Source organism: Scardinius erythrophthalmus (assembly GCF_964197995.2).
Source record: "Scardinius erythrophthalmus genome assembly, chromosome: 2".
NCBI lineage: Eukaryota > Metazoa > Chordata > Actinopteri > Cypriniformes > Leuciscidae > Scardinius > Scardinius erythrophthalmus.
This window is the reverse complement of record NC_138222.1, coordinates 61,022,799-61,040,064: the sequence shown is the minus strand read 5'-3', so window position 1 is coordinate 61,040,064 and position 17,266 is coordinate 61,022,799. Positions and strand designations below refer to the sequence as shown.

The following is a 17,266-nucleotide window of genomic DNA, read 5'->3' as shown; positions in this document are numbered from 1 at the left end:
GTGTTGAATGAATGGAAAAGCTTCATATCTGTGTTTCTTCTGCTTTTAGTGTTGATGTCCCTCGTTCAATCTGGACTCAGTCAAGGTACTACTGTCCGTTACTGCAGTTAATTATGTTTTGTAAAATAAATGTTTTAATTAATAGTATTTATTTGTCTACGTGGATACATCAGGATCCCACATTTTTCTCTTTGCTGATGTTTTATGTTTGCATATATTTCACAGAATCATCTGACTGTAGTTCCTTATGCTGCAAAACATTATAGAAATCTGCTATTTATTCAATCAATCAAACAGTCATGCTTTGTAAAATAGTTCAGTCTATATAAATAGTATAGTATCTAAATAGTATCTCCCTCCAAGCATACGCTGACACAAGTGGTTATCTTGCTACTGGTTTATTTGAAGGCTTTTCTCCAAATCCACCGTGAAAACTAAACACAATATAAACAACAAAATACAGAAATCACATCACCTTGACACACAGCAAAAGTACGCGCAACAGATGTAATGGCATTTTACTGACACAAAATACAGACAAATAAAACAAAATACCTTGTTTGCTGCATTCTGTGAGAAAGGGAAATAGACTTTGAATCTTTCAAGACCTTTCAAGTCCTTTTTGATGAGGATATATGAGCATACATAATGTCTGTGTGTAGTACCCCAGTGCAGTCTGGACGATGGAGCGACACGTGTCAATTGTAATTTTTTGAGTAGTTTAAAAATGGTGTACTTTTAATTTTACTTGAGTACATTTTAAGTGATACTTTTCTGTACTTTTCTGTACTTCGGTACTTTTACTCCGCTATTTCCATAGACTGTAAAAAAAAAAAAAAAAAAAAAAAAATTCACCCGTAGTTTTCTGAAGAGCATTTTTGAATCTAAAGGGCCCTACACACCGGGACGAATATCGGCGCGCGTTATTCGCCAGCGTTTTTCAACGCGTTTTTTGTGTTCACACCCAAGCGATTATCGCTGACGATGAGCCGAGTGAACATGCAAATTCATTCCCTGACATTAGATGGCGCTTAATGTAAAACAGAAACCACTCCATAACAGTTCTCTTTTATCAAGATTTTTGTAGTCGCTGTCGTGTTTGTCATATAGTTCTTTATGTTCCGACACCAACGAGACCAACAGCTCTACATTCATCTTGCCTTGCATCTTCCTCGTCTTATTTCTTCCCGGCAGTGTAGACGCTACTTGGTGTATATCTTCTTCGCTGTTACGCATGTGTGCTCGGCAAGACCGTTTTGTGTTTGAGCGCCCCCAAGTTGTATTTTACTGTAACTTCAGAAGCTCCAGACACGTGAACAAAAGCGCCAATCTCATTGGTCGGATAGTTTTTGACACGGAGCGTCAAACCAAAAAAACGAACCCGAGGCGTTTTTAAAAAAATGACGCTTTTACGCGTGCCGTTTTTCGCGCCGGTGTACACTCACATTGGCGCCCTTTGTTTATTCACAGGGCGTTAAACGTCGGCGAATATCGCGCGCGAAATTCGTCCCGGTGTGAACAGGCCTTAAAAGTGATCGGTGCCGGCCATCATCATCTTGGCAGCGCGTCACCGTGTGTCACTCCCGGATAACAGAAAATGGGCAAAGAGGTGGGACGTGGGTGGAGCTGAGGTGCCCGGCTGCTGAAACTATGCTTGCCTAGCTCGACGTGATTGAGTTTGCTCAGGCTAAGGAGCTAATGCTACATGCTAGTTAGTAACCTACTGAGCAAGTGGGCCTCCCGCTAAAGTGACGGCTGACTTGATGATGTAAAGCCAATAGATTCAATAAAGTTCATGTTTTTGCCCTTCGAAATACTATAATAGTTAAAAGACATAGCTAAAAGTGAGACTATGTGTGTCATGATGCTGTATTAATCTACTAGTTTAAAATGTATTATGTACTAATTTACAATATTGCTCTGAGTGCAAGTGGCTGACGCACGCAAACCAACCATTCCGCCATTCCATTGGCTTCTGGCTATACAAGCGGGCCATTTCGCCATAGGAATCTGATTTAATCTCCTTGCAGCAAGCAGCTCAGTGGACGGCGGCCTCCCGACCTACACGCTAGAACTCTACGCCGCCTCTTCTGATTCGCCATTCACCTGCGGCCATCCGACGAGGAGCCTATATCCTTTTAAAGAGCTTTACAGTGTGTTCGTCACCGTTAAAAAAGAGCAAATTTCAAACAACGGCATTGTTTCAAATGCCGCATCCGGATTGTGCATGGCAGGCACAGTGAGTGCACTTCATGCCTGGGACGTCACCACGCGGAAGCGACACTCGGCAAAGGCGGCTGCTTTCACTGTGAGCGCGGCTAGCTCTCTTCTCAGAGGGTGACCCCGCCCCTCACGCTCTCCCGTTTCCCACCCTCCTCGAACCGTGGAGGAAAGCCAGAGGATGCCTGAGCGAATGGAGATGAGCGAGCCCACGCCGGCCATGTCCCTGCGTGCCTCGCTCTCTCTAGTGGAGACCCCTTCACCTGTTCTGTTCACTCAGACGGACCAGCGCCCCTCACCGCAAGCGGCAGGCCTCGTCTCTTTCGGTGAATCAGAAGAGGAGGAAGATGACAGCCTGTCTTTGGCTGCATCCGAGTGCAAGGATTGGGCGGGCTCGGCTGACCCCGCCCCCTCATCTCAGTCCAGTGAAGTAGAAAGTTCTTTCCTGAGGTACATGACGAGCTGACTAAATCATGGCGCGGGGCTACTTGGCCCGTCTGAGAACATCCACCTCCGCAACGCTCTGTTGACGGCGCTGAGGAGAAGGGATACGAGAAGCTGCCACCCCCCCCCCCCCCCCAGAGGATGCAGTGGCCTAGCACCTCTGCCCACCCACTGCTATTGGATGGAGATCTTAGGCAGTTCATCCATCGAAACCCTGCAGAGCCACTTCAGCTCTCGCCTGCCGAGCTTACACCGCCGCTGGCCAAGCTGCATCAGCCCTGCACACCATGGCGGTCCTCCCCCTGGAGGTCCGATGATGACCTCGGAGGTCGTCGAAAGGGGTCTTGGGATCTGCTGCTACATATCACGAGACCTGCACAGAGCATTCAACGCATACACAAAAGCACAAGCGAATAACAGTTCTACCAAGGTTGTAGAGAGCCTGAGCTCATTATTATCAGGACAGACTACCCAAAACATATTGATAACACCTTCCCTCCTCAGAAAGAAGTACAGATAATGTTCACTTTATTCTTTAGAGAAATACACATGAAAGAAGTACAATTCTGTGAACTAGACCATGTAAGTCACGTAGAGGTTAGTCTCGCGTAGCCAGACCTTCAGACTGACGGCTGAAGGTCTGGAATTCATAGCAGCTTTCTTTGGCCAAGGCCCGCCCATAAGGCCGTTTGACCGACATGTCAAACAACCAATTACAGTTCGTTTCGTTCAGCGTCACGTTTCGGGCGTGGAAATGTCCCCACAACAACAGACCGGCGTGCAACAAGTCAGTCAGGATAGAAAATCAAAGAAGGAGAAGAAAACAAGCAGTAAGTCATTGATCTGTTCGTGCACGTGTACTTTTGAGAATCCTACGTTTAGCTGATCTTGATAAATGCTCATTGTCACTCATGTAAACACAACAGTTTTTCTTCCGCAATCACACGTCTGCGCTTTGTTTCCCGGCTGACCGAAAATAAACGCGACACTCGCGCCCCCCGGAAATCCGATAAAATTCAACCAATCAGATGACGACTTCGACATTCCTGAAGTGTTTCCAGTTAAGTGTACCATATGCATCAGACGTTTAGCCAACGTTCCGTGGGCGTGACGTCTGAGGCTGAGACTCCTGTAACCTAAACTTGGTCAGCAGAAAACAGACATAGGGTCATCTGATGAGTCTTCAGGCTTGACCTCTTCTATTAGTTATTAGCTGTCTTCCCAATACAAAGAGCCTGTTCTCAAGGTCCTCGTTCAGGGCACTAGTCACAGACACCATAATGCACTTAGAAATATACTGGTAGAAATGCTGACAACAAAATATGATTAAAACTATATGTGTATCACTTATTGAATATAGTAATGTTTATATAACTTGATTAGTACTTGTTATAGAAATAATGTACAAAAAAACTCAAAAGGAAATATAGATATAGTAAAGAGACAAGGGATTCTGACCCCAACCCTTCACTTTCATATCCAGATAGCCCCCCATCACAGGCCATTCTTGAGTTTCGCCTTCGAGGGGCAGGCTTATCAATACACAGTTCTGCCATTCGACCTGTCTCTGGCACCTTGTGCATTTACGAAGTGCATGGACGCAGCTCTTCCCCCCTGAGACAGCGGGGAATGCGCGTTCTGAATTACCTCGATGATTGGCTCATTCTGGCCCAATCGGAGGCCGAATTACTGACCCACAGATCCTGGCTTCTTAGCCATTTGCAATTTACAAGAGTGTACAGTGCGTGCAGAATTATTAGGCACGTGGATTTTCTGATCATATTTTATTCCCAGGCACATTTTGCCAATTCCAAACCATATTAATCTTAATACTATTAATTTTGTATTTAATCATTTATAAGTGATACATAATTGTTCATGAAGGCTGCAAATGAAAACGCCTTATATTCAGGTGTGCAGAATTATTAGGCACGTTTCTTTTACAGATAAAATAAGCCAAAAAAGAGATTTAACTCAAACTGAAAATTAAAAAATTATTAAATGCCCATGAGAAGGATACAATACTAATGCAATACTAGAGATTGCAGTTAATTAAGGCATGACCATTGGACAGTGAAATGCTCATTAGGTCAGCAGGGTTAGACAAAAACAGGTGGAAAGAAAAGACACGTTAACTGCAAAAGAATTAGGAATTAAGGTGAAGAATTAAGTGTGAAACCATCAGGAACCCTTTAGTCTCCAGCGCCACCATTTTCCAGAACTGTAACCTACCTGGAGTCTCCAGAAGAGCAAGGTGTCAGGATCTCAGAGACTAGGGTTAGGTAAAGAATCCTAAAAATGAACCCCCTCTTAATAAGAATCACAAGCTGAAGTGTAATAAAATACATGAAGACTGATTTTTTTATAGGCTTTATAGACAGACAGATTGAGAGTAACTCTTGAAGGACCAGCACCACATCCTCTTGTACCAGTATTTGAAGAATTCATCTTCCAGAATCTGACAAGTTTTGGGAGTTCATTTTTAGTCCATCTCTGCAAAACGGACTTCAGGGTAAGAGATGGACTAAAAATTAACTCCAAAAACTTACTGTCAGATTCTGGAAGATGAATAAAATATGATCAGAAAATCAACGTGCCTAATAATTCTGCACGCACTGTACTGTCTCCCAGCCAAAGTGTAACCTTCCTGGGAATAGTTTTCGACTCTGTTCAGATGAGATCACGGTTCACGCCAGACCGCGCTCTCTATTCAACAGCTAGCAGCATCGTTCAGGGCGGGCTCTCACACGCCCCTCAGAACATTTCAGAGGATTCTGGGCCTTATGGCCTCAGCATCATCATAGTCCAGGCGTTTTAGGAAAAAAGGGTGAACAAATTGCAACAGAATCAAACTCAACTGATTTTGTATCCTCCATGTGTCCTGAGTAAGGAAAAAAAGCCCAGAAGAATCCCATTAGGGGAAAGTTCAGAAAAAGACCCAAATATATCTTATTCATACGCCTATTCATTATTTTTCTCACATGAATAGGGTAAAAAATGTAACCTTTAGTTATCACCATGAAAATTACTGAGTTGATTACTTATATTAAGACAAACAAAAAATGTATTACAAGTTTTTTTTTTTTATTGTTTGTTAACATGGACAAACGGTGCATAATCTAATTACAGATGTGCCAATTTGCATAAATACCACAACAGATCTAAACATTGGGTACAGCCAGGAGAAAATGTCTTGTTGAATCTTGTTGACATATAACAGTAAAAGACTAAATGTTAAGGTCTGAATGAAACCCATAAGTTAGTAAGTTAGTAAGTTCCCAGTTCAGATCTTTTTAAAGTCTGCGTGAACCAGAAGTTGCAAACGACTTTTCTCCAGTGTTGTGACGTATTTCCAAGTGAAACGGAATATTGAACAGAGGGCAGGGTTTTACTCTAGCGCTCCTCCTCTCCATCTCTCGCTCATAGCAGACTGACGGTTTGAGGGGAGTGGTTAAGCGTTTTCAACCCAAGCCGTCAAACCTACATCATCAGAGAAGGAACGCTATTCCAGACCGGAAGTAACTTTTCAAATTGTGATTAATCTTTGTGATTAAAGATTACCACGGCAAACTATTTTTTTCTGGGTTGCACATGTGGGTTTTAGCTAGGGCTCATGTGAAGCCCACGTTAATTAACTGGGCCCCATCTGGGCAGCCCAGATGGGGCCCACTCACCAGCCCATATCCATCCCTTATGGGCCCCACATGGGTGTGTTGACAGGGTATTAACTTGCACGGATTAATTGTTCACCACAAGACTAGTAATATGCGCTAATAAAGTAAATAGGGTCAATTTTGATTTCATGTCGACTTTAAACACTCAGACTGTAAACAGCATCATCTACTGGTCAGAACTGGCAGATCAATAATACAAAAGACATGCAGACTGGATAAATCTAGAAGTTTCATTTAGTTTTTACCAGCACATACATTTTTGATGTAATCATTACAATTTACAAGCAAACTAGATTTTTAATTTAAGTGTTTTTCTCCTGATGAAGTTTTGAGTTCATGACAGTGATCTTGATACTGCAATGCTTTTCAATATTTACTTCTTTTCTCAGTGAAACCTGTAGTGACGGTGAAGCCAGATCAGCGTGTGTTCATAGGAGAGACAGTCACTCTCACATGTGCCATACAGAGAGAAGGAAACATTCAGTGGGGATACAGATGGTTTAAAGATGGATACACTGAATGTCAATGTATGACCAAAGCAGTGTACAGTTTCACAGCTGATGTGTCTGCCAGTGGTAAATACACTTGTAGAGGAGAGAGATCATACTTATACACAGACTTCAGTGATGCTGTTACACTGACTGTATCAGGTGAGTCTTCATATTTACATCTGTTTATTGATCATTTAAATTAATATTTCAACACTTATCATTTTCAACCACATCTGTTGTTATAAGAGGACTGAAAATTCACTTTTTAGTAATTATTCAGTAACTGCACACGTCTTGTGTGTGTTGCGTGTTTTGTTGAGGTTTTGGTTTATTATAAAATCATGTAAATTGTGACTCCAGTCTGAAGGGTGTCTCCATCTTTGATATTTAGTCACTCTCACTATGGTTACATGAGATATTCATGAGTAGGCTATCATGAGAATAGAAAAGGACTTGGGCGATTGAGTTCAGTACTGATGAGTTTTGTACTGAAGTCAGAGAGAATGACGTGACTTACAGATTATTAGTGTTGTAGTCAAAACCACAAACTGAGACCAAGACCAGAGTGTTTTCCCAGATAACACATTTTTCCAAACATTCTGTTTTAGTGATGGAAACGTTAAAATGTCCGGTTTTCCTAGTGATGAGTTAAACATAATTGTCCTCCTAAACTCTCTGTTATGATCATATAGAGACATATAGAGCGCAGAGTATATTATACTTTTTTCTTAAGTGAAACAGATTCACATTATGCAACAATAGCCGCTTTCCGACCGGAGGAACCTTTTCACAGTTCCTAGAACTATTAGCTAAAGTACCCGGATGTCGGCGTGTTCGCACCGCAGGAACTAGGAACGATTTTAGTTCTAGGAACTCCATTTGGAGGAACTAATTTAGGTCCTACTTCAGAGTAGGGTCTAAACCAGCACTATAGGAACTATCCGTGACGTTAGTGTACGCTGATTGACCGAACGCACGCGGAACACCAGCACCCGCCATTTTTTAAAAAGCTAGAATGTAAACACACAGATTATAGCCTATATATTTACTCCATAAACTAACTATACAAACATGGAAAACAGTGATAGATGGGTCTCTAAACCTTTATGCTGAAGAGAAAATCCAACGCAACTTTGAGGGGACCAAGCCAAACATGATTATGTTTATCTGCCCAGCTAGCAAAACTGGACATCAACCACACGGCATAGGCTAATAACCTTTTTTTCATATACTGTCTACTTTCTATAACAGTTATATCTAATAAGATATTAAACAGTACTGTTAGACAGATTGCTAACTAATAAACAGAGAATGAATGCGAGCATTGTTTGCTCTGGCGTTCTCAGCGCCGCCAAAATAAAGGTCCGTCGCGCCGTCAAAATAAAAGTCACCGTGCTTGCGTCACTCCCTTACCCCTCCTACCAGTTCCTATGGCCACTTGGCCAGTGCGAACGCAAACAGCAAAACCGAGTTTGGGGGAGAGTAGTTCTTAGAACTGTTTAGAAGTGGACAGTTCCTAGAACTAAGTTCCTAGAACTACTTGGTCGGAAAGCGGCTTATAAATGATTCAAACTGTCACAAGACATCATCACATTGCAAGTTTAATTCAGCACTATTTTGTACTGTCTTATATTATGTAAGTATTGTACAACCTGCAGTTGTTTCTCTGTATGTTGTGTTGTCTCTGTAAAACTGTGGAATGGACAGAGTCCAAAACAAATTTCCCTTCATGGACAATAAAGTATATCTTTAATTATCTTATCTTATCTTATCTTATCTTATCTTATCTTATCTTATCTTATCTTATCTTATCTTATCTTATCTTATCTTAGTAGGGGAGAGCCGGGACGATTGAAACGCGGGACGGATGAAACACTGAGATTTCCATGAAAACCACTCAAATCATGTGCGTCAAATTTCGTTAGCACGTACCGTACGTATGCCTACCATACCCGCGAAAACATTTCTTCTCTATAGAGTACGTATACGTTATGCCGTTTCGCAGGTTACCAGGAGCTTAATGACTTCACGAACCGTAACTACCACAATGTTAACAGAAAGTAAATAAAGGTAATAAAAGGCTGATTTGACATTTACTTGACTGACAGGACAGCTGTTTCATTGGTTGCCTAGCAACATAAAAAAACGCAGCGCACTGCTCGTTCTGTGTAATGTAAAGTGCTGTGCACCTCGCGTTTTCGAACCTGAAAAACGCGTCAGGTGTGATCGGCCCCATAGTCAGCCAGTCTGACCAGCTAAAAACAGCCTGACCAGCTAAGCCCAACAATGACCAGCTAAAACCAGCTAAGCCCAACAATGACCAGCTAAGACCAGCCTGACCAGCTAAGACCAGCCTGACCAGCTAAAACCAGCTAAGACCAGCCTGACCAGCTAAGACCAGCCTGACCAGCTAAAACCAGCTAAGACCAGCCTGACCAGCTAAGACCAGCCTGACCAGCTAAAACCAGCTAAGCCCAAACATTACTAGCCTGGCCAGATAAAACCAGCTAAGCCCAACAATGACCAGCTAAAACCAGCTAAGCCCAACAATGACCAGCCTGACCAGCTAAAACCAGCTAAGACCAGCCTGACCAGCTAAAACCAGCTAAGACCAGCCTGACCAGCTAAAACCAGCTAAGCCCAAAAATTACCAGCCTGGCCAGCTAAAACCAGCTAAGCCCAACAATGACCAGCCTGACCAGCTAAAACCAGCTAAGCCCAACAATGACCAGCCTGACCAGCTAAAACCAGCTAAGCACAACAATGACCAGCTAAGACCAGCCAGGCTGACCAGCTAAAACCAGCTAAGACCAGCCTGACCAGCTAAGACCAGCCTGACCAGCTAAGACCAGCCAGGCTGACCAGCTTAGACCAGCCTGACCAGCTAAAAAAGTGTTCAAAACCCCTCTAAAACCAGCCTGATAAACCAGCTATGACCAGGCTGGGAGACCAGCCAAAACCAGCCTGACCAGCTTAGGCTGGTTTTAGCTGGATTTTTCAGCAGGCGCACTCGCCTCCGAACACATTAATCACGATATGAACATAACAACAACAATCGGATGTACAGCTGCTACATGAAAGTGTTAATATATCTCGATATAACAGCTAAATATATAAATAAACTTACATTCATGCACGCACATTTACCACTCGTAGAAGATGGCGGCAGAAACGAAACTAAGAGAAAACTGAAACCGCTCTGGCGGAATGCACGTCAGCGCGCTGTTCGTGCGTAACAGTGTAATACAAATTAAAGGGCTACCAATACCAAATGTATAAGGAATTTAGTACATATTCTTTTTAACCACAAATGCCCGTCTTGTACCATCTCTGAGATGCACCATGCATTATGTCATCACTTTGGAAAGGTCACGAGTGACATCGTTAAACATCCAGGATATGCACACGTAAGGACCATTTTAAACAATAAACTGACACAAATACATATATAGTGGAGCGGCTAAGTGATATAATCGTGATATAGTGGTTTATTTGGTGATACAAGCATGAAAATTGGCATGAGCAGTCTCTGATGGTCACTAGACAATAAGCCACCCACAGCTACTTGAAATTTCAAGATGGCGGCCATTTTTCAAGATGGCCACCACCTTAGTGGAGCAATTAGGCTTAAGAAATCATTTAGTTGGTAATACAAGCATGAAAATTGCCATGAGCTGTCTCAAAGGGTCATTTGACAAGAAACCTCCCACAGCAACATAAAATTTCAAGATGGCGGCAATTTTTCAGGATTACTGCCGCCCGCCATGTGGATCTTTAAATGATACATTTTCTCATAGAAATGTATTGGGTTCCTCAAAAGACTCTGTCAAGAGAGGTAGTTTGACTGTGTTTTGTCTGACTCCTCACCCATGACCTGTCTAGTTTGGTAAAGCCTGTCAGGAGTTGCCTCCCACCGGCATAGCTCTCAGGGTTCATTGAGGTACACAAGCTCCCTTACCACGACAAGGTAACAGTCACAAGGGAGGGAGGTCACAAGGTTAGTTTTTTTAAACTAACAATTATTAAACATGTCAAATTAATACTGAGAGGTGGGGAAACAAAAATAAGATTCATAAATTAGCACAGTTGTGGTGCTGAACGGACAGTGCACCAAACAAAAAATTGAGCAATGACTAATACTGAATGTCAATAAGAACAGATCCAGAGGCAACAGCGACTCTGGCTGACACAGCCATGGAACCATGACAAACAGAAAGTATCTCAAACAATACTAAGGAACTAAACTGAAAATGTCACAGTGATAGTCTGGTGACAAAATAAAACATGATGCGCCGATGTGGCGAGGGGAAGCCGAGCCATAGGCCTACACCGGAAAACATAGAGGACTAACACTGGCAAAAGAAACATGCAAATAGGTTCTAGCAGGGGCAACTACATAGGCATGTGCAACAAAGCTTTCGAGGGCTGGGATCCTCTTGGCCTCTTGACATGGATATCTTTGGTATCTTCAGTGTCTTTAACAGCAGTAGATGCTCTCTTTTGGGCCCTTTCCAGCTTTGTGTTATTGAACATAAGTTTACAGCTTGAATGATATTTTGCTCTGTTTCTTGTCAATGTATTTTCTATGCCATCACCTTCATCTAGTCGGGTTGGACTAAGTAAGATAGGCAGAGCATTGATCTTATGAAATAATGGAACATTTCTTGCAATGGTATCATAACCAGTACGATCGTGCACTCTGTTGAATAAACTCGGATGAATGAGTTTTTCCTTGGTGTCCTGCTGACAAATGAAACATCTGTCCCAGTTAGTTTTCTCAACTGTTATGATGGCTTCTGCCATGTCTGCAGCAAATGTATAGGCAGAGGCCGAGGGTTTATCCTTTTACCACCTTTTACCAAGCACTTTGATGTATGGGATACAACTAAGGCCCCATCCACACTACGGCGTTTTAGTTTAGAAACGGAGAATTAAAACGAATACGATCTCCGTCCACACCAGCGTTTTAGCTGCGTATTAGAATTGATCTCAGTCCACATTAAAACGACTGAAAACGCGGATCACGTGACCATTCACCAACACTGGGCATGCGCGTGCCGGTGTAAACCTAGAGACTTTCAAAAATAGACTGTAAAAAAATGCTTTCAAACATCAAAATGTCATTTTTTAATATGTATTTGTGTCAAAATGACATATAAACATCTTTTCCTATTCTATTTTGCCTGGAAACGCTTCCAACATTGTGTGTCGCATAAAAAATAGGCGTTGGTTCTATTTCTAGCATGCATGCGTTTTCCGCGCGAGCCGCGCCTGAGACTCCAATATTATGAGTTTCTTACTGTAAGAAACTGTTCCAGCGGGTGGAGTTTACTGGTACTGAATATTACCTGTGTATACTCCATGACTGATGACACCCAATCATAGAGCCAAGCGTGAGCCTCTGCGTCATCGTTTCTAAAGTCCTCCGTTTTGACCCGTCCAGACTAAAACGCCCTCCGGAGATTCAAAACGAAAAACGGGTCGGCAGCGTTTCTAAACTTCTCCGTTTTGAGTCTCCATTTTTGCCGTTTTAGTGTGGACGGGAGGTGCAAACGTAGCAAAAGGTCTCTGTTTTTAAACGAAAACGCAGTAGTGTGGACGGGGCCTAAGTTCATGCCTTAACCCTACACTTAGTCCGATCGTTCATCCAATGCCATTTATATCCCGTGCGATCTGTACACCATCTGGTTAACTAAAACCCCATTAACCTTGGCTCGGCTCTCCCGCACTGGCACAACCTGTCAATTCAGGCGCGGCTATCTAACTGTTTTGGGATAGATTAGACAGCATTTGGTATACTAACTTTACAATTCTGACATTGAACCCCACTCTGAGTTTAACAGCAGTGATATATCACCAGTGTGCCCTGGTAGTGCAGATATTCACTCTTGTCTAATCTATCTATAATCAACAAATCAACACAACTGTATTTTGATGCGTTAAAAGTTGTTCTTTAGAATAATCTAAAACATATAAAATAAAATGACACCAAATCGTCCTTAATGAAAAAACAAACAAACAAAAAAAAAACATTTCTATCGTAAAATTGATCTTTTGAGGATCCAGGGGTCGGCCATCTTGAAAATAGAAATTTCAAGTGGCTGAGAGTGTTTTCTTGTCAAGCAACCCTTAGAGACTGGTCATACCAATTTGCATGCTTATGTCACTAACTAAACAATTATATCGCTTAACTGCTCCATTTAGGTGGTGGTAATCTTAAAAAAAAGGCAGCCATCTTGAAATTTCAAGTGGCTGTGGGCGGTTTCTTGTCAAATGACCCTTTGAGACAGCTCATGGCAATTTTCATGCTTGTATCACCAACTAAATGATTTCTTAAGCTTAATTGCTCCACTAAGGTGGTGGCCATCTTGAAAAATGTCCGCCATCTTGAAATTTCAAGTAGCTGTAGGTGGCTTATTGTCAAGTGACCCTCAGAGACTGCTCATGCCAATTTTCATGCTTGTATCACCAAATAAACCACTATATCATTTAACTGCTCCACTAAGGTGTCGGCCATCTTGAAAAATGGCCGCCATCTTGAAATTTCAAGTGGCTCGGACAATTTTCTTGTCAAGTGACCCATGGAGACTGCTCATGCCAATTTTCACGCTTGTATCATAAACTGAATGATTCTGCCAAACATAAGCACTTAGCCGCTCCACTAATAAATGTGTCATTCAACATACAATAACTTTGAACGGTCCAACTACGTAACTTAATTAACTTAACAACTTAAGTAATAATAATAATAAAATAAATACAGGTAACTTAAATTAAAATTAAAGTTCATTGAAAGTATTTTTTATATATATTTTTTTTGTGTGTGTGTGGCAAAAGCAGATAACTCCACATTTCATGTTTCAGAGTTAAACAAAGCCAAGTAATTGCTATGATACATAATAAAACATTTTGTGGCAGAGCGGGGGAGCTATGGGGTGAGGCGGAGTGGCGCGCTGACTATAAACGCACTCAGCAAACTCAAATCAATATAATTTCCGACTACGCCACCTGGGGGATTTCACCCCAGGAATTAAACACAACCTCTAAAGGCACGCACAGGTCCTAATCATCATTAGGGTCAGAGACATAAGTAATCATACAAAAGTATTTTATTAGCAGTTAAAAGAGACATTCATAGTTAAAAGAGGCATTGACCAGCAATCACACTCATCTCAATTGTTAAGTTCAATCATTGGTGGCAAGGGAAACCCGGGCTTACCAACAGGGGCAGTCTCAGAATATCACCCTTAATGAAAATCACTCAAATCACAGTGCGCACACACTAGCACACACACAGCGACTAATGTCAGAGAAGACCACGACACACTGTGAAGGATGCCACCACCAGATAGTCACTTGTCTGCACCCGGGTGCCCAGGTCCTGCCAACAACCAAAAAGAAAAGACATTAAGATGGAGCAGAGATATGCACAAACAAAATAATAATATAACAATATAAGGAGTAACTTAATACAATTCCAGGAAGGAACCAACTACTTGGTTCCGCCCGGGTTGTCACGGATCAAGATCAGAAGTAGCAAAAGGAAAGCATAACTCAAATTAAGTATAAACAAATTATTAAATAAATTAGAACAACACAGAAAAACTCGTTGAGACCAAGGGCGTAACTTTGGCTCTAACATTGGGGGGGTTAAACTTGCGGCATATTTATCAATTCATTTATTTATTGAATAATTTACTTGTGTAAAAGGTAACATGCTAATTTGCCGTTCCTGTATTAGAAATACATTGTGATACTTTTACTGATTTAGGCTACTTAATGTAAATGCAGCTGTTCACTTGACTATTTATGCCATAATGACACAGTAGTTAAATTAAGTCTTTAAGCACTAGCCAGCAGTGGCAGCTTCCACTTAATTGATTTTTTGTGTGTGTTCAATATCTTACGGAAAAAAAAAACCCAAGAACTTAAAGATTAATCAATTGCATCACTGTATTGGCACCTACATGCAGCAAATGTATTATGCACAATTCAACTCTCAATACATTACACAATACAGGGTGGCACACTGGAGTGCAGCTTGCACCTTTATTCTGAACAGATTTCACATATTGGTGGGCATCACCAAAACTCACCATCCACTAACAAAATCTAAACAAAAGCATGTAAATACAAAAGAAGGCCTATCTGTAAATCACATTTTAAGGTATGTTACAACAAGGCTGCAACTTAACACACATACCATTCAGATAAAAGCACCAAACACCTGTTTACGTCTCGGTGCAAAAGAAAAGAACTGTGCACACACTGACTTCTTAGTTAAGAGGTCCAATTTGTCCTGATGGATGTGACAAACTGCAACATGGTTCAGCCTCTGCTGTGTCATAGTTGTGCGTAACCAAGTCTTTAATCGTCTAAGAGCACTAAAGCTTCTCTCTGCCTCAGAGGACGAGACTGGTACCACAAGGAGTAACCTGATCAGAGTTTCAACTTCAGTAAACAAGCCTCGCACCTCTACTGGCAAATCTTTGAGAATGTTTGTTGCCTCTCCACAGGAACCATACATGTAATTATGTTTGAACATAGGTAGCTGGATTTCCAGCAGCTGGGCATTAATTTCTGGGTAGTCATGAACCACCGGATCAATCTTTCCAGAAAGCAAGGTGTTCTCCAGCTTTTGTAGGGTAAGAAGTCCACCCTGCTGGAAACGTTCTGTGAATTGTGTGTGAATGGTGTCAAGTACCTTATTAAACTCAACTCTGTAGTATTCCATAGGAGTTTTAGGACTGAAACCACTTGATTCTCCACTATAGCGCTTGGGTGGTTGTCGAACTCTTGGCATTGTTATGGGTTCTAAGTCTAAAGAATTCACAACTGTAGATGCCCTCTCAAAAAGGTGTTGGAAGGCATCATCACTCCTCTTGCCCCTGAGAGTAGACTGAACCTTACAAACAGCAGCCTGCATGCCAGAAACAGTCTGTGTCCTTCTCTGAAGAGACCTGTTGAGACACTCTAGCTCTCCAATAACTGCTTGTGCCATCACAAGACCAAGTACAGTACTGCCTCTCATAAACTGCTGAAATAGACCATTTGCAGTGGCTGCAGTGGGAGAGTTAGTCCCTGCCATTTCCTCCAAGGCAGTGAGGATAGAGTCATACTGTGTTAAAGCAGAATGGATGGCACCGTGTCTAACAGTCCACCTAGTTTCACAGAGTGGTTTCAGGGCACTTGAGGTTCCATGGTCAGATATCGCAATCTGATGAAACATCTGTTTGAATTTGCCAGACTGTCCACACAAAACTCCTAATTGATGAACCCAGTCAAGGGCATCTCGCACAAGTATAGAAGCTGTGCATGCCTTCTGTGCTATCAAATTAACACAGTGTGCTCCACAGTGCCCATATAAAGCAAGTGGTTGTTTCTTCCTAATGTGAGCCTGTGTTCCAGAATATTTGCCGGACATATTCGGTGCACCATCATATGTCTGCCCACGCAGTGCTGACAATGGCAAATTTAGTCTGCAGATTACATCTAATGCTACATTTGCAATAGATTCTCCTGTGGTCTCAGGCACTGAATACATCCCAATGAATTCCTCATGAGGATTTAAGTCAAGATCCACATAACGAAGACATACAGATTCTTGTTCTTGACCTGATATGTCTTGTGTCCCATCAACAATCAAGGCAGACTGTGTGACTGGGAGGCATCGAATAGTGTCAGCTATTCCTCTTATTATGTATTTGCTCATTATGCCTAGTATTTCGTTTTGAATGAGAGCACTTGTGTAATCCTGCTTATGTGTCACTAATCACTTCTGAAAAGCAGGGTCATCTTCTGCCTTTTCTTTCAGATGTTGGGATAGATTACCCTTCTCTTCCACATGACCTCGTAGAGCTAAACCTTGCCTAGCTAAGTATTTGATGGAGCCTACAATCTTCATCAATCCATACCTTGCTTCCTCCTGTTGTCTGGCAACAGCTAAAGAAAGCTGTGAAGCCACAGTGTTACCTTTTTGTGCACAGATGTTCATGGCATGGATATGCAACTGACTTTTTGCATGTTCTGAGAACCTCTGGATAGCCTTTTTCCAATTTTTAAAGCCTACACTTACAAAGGCAGGGTCAACTTGAGAGTATCAGTCTCGGGCTTGACACGGACTAATTCACTGGACACAGATGAAAACCCATTGAGAGCGTCTCAGTCTCATGGAAACAGAACAGCAACTATGATGAAACACAGAGCGTCGGAGCGAGAGCAACTCTATGATGAGGCACAGAGCATATAACAAGAGATCAGAACACCGCCATTGCCCTTGTCACACGCCTAAAAACAAAACAGAAAGTGTTACACGGCCATTCATTCTTCCCTTGGCTTCAGGCTCGAGCAAGCATACTCACAATAGCAGATGCTGCACTGGGATTAATATCCCGAATTCCTAGCGATGCCATGGAGCACTGCGCTAGAAAGAGGTTC

At 42.1% G+C, this 17,266-nt stretch overlaps 1 protein-coding gene across 1 annotated transcript in view; it reads left to right on the top strand.

Annotated features, from left to right (window-relative positions):
* Positions 1–2,845: 2,845 nt before the first annotated feature.
* Positions 2,846–17,266, top strand: part of LOC308705455 (Fc receptor-like protein 5) — a gene marked incomplete at both ends in the record, with an annotated part of 31,971 nt that continues 17,550 nt past the window's right edge. Inside the window, 2 exons of the mRNA XM_081390478.1 lie at positions 2,846–2,972; positions 6,728–6,988. Of these exons, the coding sequence (XP_081246604.1) occupies positions 2,846–2,972; positions 6,728–6,988 (388 nt within the window). The remainder of the gene's footprint in view (positions 2,973–6,727; positions 6,989–17,266) is intronic.